The sequence below is a fragment of the Embiotoca jacksoni genome, unplaced genomic scaffold (assembly GCF_022577435.1).
Source record: "Embiotoca jacksoni isolate LCO1_2020_lvr unplaced genomic scaffold, fEmbJac1.0.p SCAF_9, whole genome shotgun sequence".
NCBI classification, from domain to species: domain Eukaryota; kingdom Metazoa; phylum Chordata; class Actinopteri; family Embiotocidae; genus Embiotoca; species Embiotoca jacksoni.
The window spans coordinates 19322164-19327005 of NW_027185447.1; the positions used below are offsets into that span (position 1 = coordinate 19322164).

The window sequence follows — 4842 nt, forward strand, 5'->3', positions numbered from 1 at the left end:
ACTTCACTATCTCCATCCATCCATCCATCCATCCATCCATCATCTTCCGCTTATCCGGGATCGGGTCGCGGTGGCAGCAGGCCAAGCAAGCGGACCCAGACTTCCCTCTCCTCCGCAACATTTTCCAGCTCGTCCTGGGGGATAATTCAATGTACTTTTCTGAAATACTTTCAGTAAAGATGACAAAAGCGTTTAAAATATGCAGTTACATGTTTTATTTCAAGTTTAGCTGCAGTAAAATAAAACTTCCTTTAATGTAAAAATATGAAGTCCCCAAAACAAACTTTGCCCAGACTGTATAGTAAATTCATTTGGCAAAAAAAAAAAAAAAATAAAATTAATCATTTACAAACACGACCAGTGTGCAAAACTGTACTAGACAATACACAGTATGTTAGCTGCTCAATGTGGATTCATGATACATGAATGATACTACTGAATAATTCTGTAGGTTTAACCTACTTTACATTAAAAGTAGAACACAATGGAGTTATCGGTAACTTTGGATGTTGATGTGCGTTCACTGACCGTGGAGTCTAATTGAATTACAAAGTGGTTCTATTTGCTTGTTTGAACTTGTTGGAGCACCGGAAGGAACAGAAATATAATATTGGCAAATTTTTTTCACAACAATGCTTAATGCTCTTGTCACTGAAATGATGGTGAAGATATTATGTGCATTAACTTTGTAACCGTTTGGAAAGTGCAGTCGTCTTCCCTCCATCAGAAACATTTCCATTCATGCCACCTTGTTGTATGTAAACAGTCACCTTTTGGTCCATGACCTGGCCTTTCTAATTCCATCTGGAGTTCCCGGAAAAACACACACGGAGGAGCATTATGTGATGGCTCCACATGCACGTTGCTTCCACAAATTTTATGACTCTTTCACGTTTTAATTCAGAAGTAACACTTTTCTTCTGATGCTGCATAATCCCTGAGGATTAATATTCTTCTTGGCTTCTTGCAGTTTGACTTTGTTATCAGGAGTATGAGCGCTCAGTCAGTTTCTCTTTGGCTCTGAAATTAACTCCAGATTTCGAACCGCCGCCTGGCACTCAAAATGGAAGCGTATCCATGAAGATTTTTTCCACAATTGGTGGAGGAGGAACAAGGTCCTCTAATTTAAGGTAAAAGATGCGCTGGAGGCCTTGAGTGCACAGTGTCCTGAGCTCGGGCAGCTTCCCGAGAAGTTTGGACAGATAATTGGGCCGTAGTGATTCGGAGCCGCAGCCAGAGATGTGATCTTTAAGGCAGGTGATGAGCTGGTTCTGCAGGTCCTCCACACGCTTTGGCTCCTTTAGACCATGTCGGTCTGCAGAGGAAAACAAAAGACATGTTGAGAGGGAGCCTTATGCTTAATTTTTCTGACTTCAAAATTACAATGTATTGCAAAATAACATGCATTAATAAGTCTGTAAACTATTCACTTGATTTTATATTAACTCCAGACTGTAGTTGGAAAATCTTTAGAATATAAAACTATATTCAGTGCAATGCTTCCATTGGCGGACGTGCTGCTGCTAAGCTTGAAAAAAAATCCTTGGCTTCGAATGTAAACCCTCATTGGTTATGTTTAGGTCTGCTATGATATATGTCATGTTATGTGATAAGTGAGATCATGTTACATTGTGTCATACACCTGTCCTGTCAATCTGGTGTTATGTAACAGCCGTTTATTGTTCACTGCAGTTAAACGTGAAGAACATTCCCTGTGCACACTGCTGTCCCAGCGGATTTAAATTTTTAATTCAAACCGGGATAAAACAAATTAAAGCTTGATGTGAATGAAGATCTTACCCGTGATTACGACGAGGGCTGTGAGGCAGGAGAAGGAGGACACGTCCAGCTTCATGCGATGGAGACTTTGAGAAAACTCCAAGATGGAGTCAATCCAGTCTCCAAAACCTCGCACACACTGCATTTTATGAAGTACAGCCCCATTGCAGAAGATGAGCTTGTCCATTTTAGGATTGGATCTTCAAAAGAAAAACAGTAGTTGTTAGTTTCCTCAAACGTTTCAAGGATGCTACAAACAAATTTTCTAAATCTGGGAAGTTGCACCCACCGGTATGCAAGACGCAGGATGAAGAGTTCAACAAATGCAGATTCCAGCAGCAGCTCCTGGTCGTCGGAGGAGAACTCAGAGAAACCCGGGATGCTCGCCGTCCACTTCTTGATAACCTCCATGGAGGCTGTGAGTAAGTCGTAAAACTGTTTGATGTCACTCGCATCCTCTTTCTGGTTCGGGCTGATTTCCGTCTCAACGTACTGAAATTACAGATAGGACAGATGTTAAGACAGATGCCTCACCTCGCCTTTAGTCAGGAATCAAATTACTCCCAAAGAACTGAGACTATGTTCATTTTTCTCACCTTGGAATAATCCAGTGTCCCGACGCTGGGGTTGGAGTCAATGTGGGCCCTCACCAGTGAGGCGATCATGCTCACCGGAGACACAGTGGACGTCAATTCCTGAACGACTTTGGGTTTGGTAGGTAGACGCCCTCTTCGTCCTTTCAGGCTGTCCGTTCTCACAACTGGAAAAAAAAAACGGTGGCATCAGCCGTTACTTTAAATTCAGCGTTACCATCCCACTCTGCACCGATTCATGTGTACTGATCTCACCTTCCCTGACCATTCCCACGACGAGACACTTCTGGAAACGGCAAAACTGGCATCGATTCCGCCTCCTCTTGTCCACGGGACAGTCCTTGTTGACAAGGCAAACATACTTGGAATTTTTTTGTACCGTACGCTGTAAAATAAAAAGAAGAATTACTTTAAACTTGATTCAAAGACTGGCACAAAACACTCACACCTCCTCTTGGCTGCAAGGACAAGTCACCTCTTATTACCTTGAAGAAGCCTTTGCATCCCTCACAGGTGCGAACCCCGTAGTGCTGACAGGAAGCGTTGTCTCCACACACGGCGCAGCAGCCCTCGTTTCCACTCTTTAACTTGGGCGATAAGCTTTCATCCAGCTGGTCCATCCCATCGAGGCTGCACGCCTGGTCCATTGCCAAGTCAGGGAAGGTCAGTGCAGAGGGGTGAGGATGGGTCAAAGGGAACGGGTCCTGCTCTCGTATGTGTGCTTGGCCCAAATGAGACATGTCCTCCACAGACTCTGAACCAAATGTGAAGAAAGACGGTGCATGAGGCACTGAGGTCTCCTCAGCTGCCCAGTATCCTGGACTAGGAGAGTAAGGACCAAAGGCTGAATCCCACGCGGACGTGTTCTGACCCTGGAACCCGGGAGTTGGAGGAGACGAGGCCGAGGCAGGGCTGCCGAAATAATCTGACCCACTGGGGGACAGGGCCTCCTCCGGGTAGCTCAGCATGAACGGTCCAGGGTAGCAGCCGTACACTTGGAGGTTGTCCAACTTGAAAGAGGTGTCCTGGCACGAGGACGTAGTGACGTGGGCAGGGGCCGTTGTAAACTGGCATGAATATGCATCAGTGTCTCCCGCCTGACCGCCCACCAGGGAGCTGATGCTTGGCAGTGATGGAGCGGTGAGGTGGTCCCGTGGGCTGCTCATATCAACAGCCAGTCTGGAGATAAAGTCTGGGTTCTGGAGCTCCGCGCTGCCGAGGCTGTTGTCGTAGGGCTGAGGTCCATGCTGGGAGTGGATGCAAGTCATGGCTGTAAGACTGAACAATGCAAAATAGAAATGTTACAGGGGCCAAAAATGCTTGTCTTTTAGATCTTTTAACTTTATCTAGCCTGCTGTGGGCTCAAAAACAAATGACTTGGCCCCAGTTTCTTCCCTGTTTGAGCCCAATATACAACATTCTCGTGCTACAATATTACGTAATATAAGGTTTACTGTATGCTGATCAAAGATAAATTAACATATGGCTTTGGTGGTGAACTCTTCAAATAAGATTAGAAGCTAATGCAGGGGCCCTTTGAAAGACCTTACTACAGCACATTAAAAGTAAACATTTGTAAAGCTAATTCAACCAAAGTTAAGTTCGTGCCATAAACTAACTTCCATACAATGAACCTGTGGTTTTGAGGGACCACTACATGGGTTTCTGGAGCCCAGTCATAGCTTTTCATTTTGTAATTCAGCCTTAAAGACACTTAGCATCTTTAATTTTATGAGAAAACATAGAAAGTTATCTGCTCTTAAGAACCCTTATCATGTGTTACTTTGTCGTGTAGTCACGCCAGCAAAGTGCAGTACGTGGAGTTGACTTTCAAACACTGATACAATGCCAAGATATGAATGAAATACTATGCAAACACTGGGGCAACTTTGAGGTTATCTTAAATGAGTGAATGCTGAAATACAATGTACAGTAGTTTTGATAATATAACTTCACACTATTTTTTTTCCTCTCAAAAAGCTGTGGATGTTCTCAGTCTGATTTAAAGATATTTAATTGTACTATTATACTATTTAATTTAAGTGTCAGCATCACTGCACCTGTAATATAAACAGTTAAAAACAAATGGAGTTTCGGCATTGAAGTCTATTATTACTCTGTATTAAAATATCATAACGGTTTCTTACCTGTTTGGCCCGTCTATAACTGTTTTAAACTGTCTGTACTCCACAAGTGACCATCAGTCATCTTCGGTGTATCCAGCTGAAGAACAGTCCGTCCGCTCTGCTCCCCGCAGCGGCTTTATACGACCTGTTTATTGTACCCATGACGTCAGACGCAGGTTTCCATACAAGGCCGCTCAGTGGGCGGGGAGATTTCCAGCTGGCGGCCAATCACGGCGCGCGTTTGAGAGCACTGTCGCTGAATGACGCACTCCGGGATTCCGTTGACGCGCGTACAGCCAAGAACCACAGCATTGTCCTCCTGGCAAACGCCGACACACACACAC

At 44.4% G+C, this 4842-nt stretch overlaps 1 protein-coding gene across 2 annotated transcripts; it reads right to left on the bottom strand.

The window, feature by feature from the left end:
• Positions 1 to 200: 200 nt before the first annotated feature.
• On the bottom strand, positions 201 to 4606 carry nr4a1 (nuclear receptor subfamily 4, group A, member 1). Of its 2 annotated transcripts, none has more exons than XM_069141415.1 (7): positions 4520 to 4606; positions 2858 to 3650; positions 2628 to 2757; positions 2376 to 2539; positions 2069 to 2271; positions 1801 to 1979; positions 201 to 1315 (listed from the first exon to the last, which is right to left on the bottom strand). In XM_069141415.1, exons 2-7 carry the CDS (start codon positions 3638 to 3640, stop codon positions 1059 to 1061), a joined length of 1716 nt encoding a protein of 571 aa, XP_068997516.1. In that variant the 5' UTR covers positions 3641 to 3650; positions 4520 to 4606; the 3' UTR covers positions 201 to 1058. The 2 variants fall into 2 exon arrangements, with proteins under 2 accessions (XP_068997516.1, XP_068997517.1); XM_069141416.1 differs by having other exon boundaries at positions 2858 to 3619; positions 4520 to 4593.
• Positions 4607 to 4842: the final 236 nt, after the last annotated feature.

Excerpts from the sequence above, each read along its gene's own strand:
- nr4a1 (XM_069141415.1), bottom strand. The coding sequence starts at position 3,640 with ATGACTTGCATCCACTCCCAGCATGGACCTCAGCCCTACGACAACAGC. Across the intron at positions 2,758-2,857 it reads GATGCAAAGGCTTCTTCAAG|CGTACGGTACAAAAAAATTC; the intron begins GTAATAAGAGGT and ends TTTATTTTACAG. Across the intron at positions 1,980-2,068 it reads ATCCTGCGTCTTGCATACCG|ATCCAATCCTAAAATGGACA; the intron begins GTGGGTGCAACT and ends TTTCTTTTGAAG.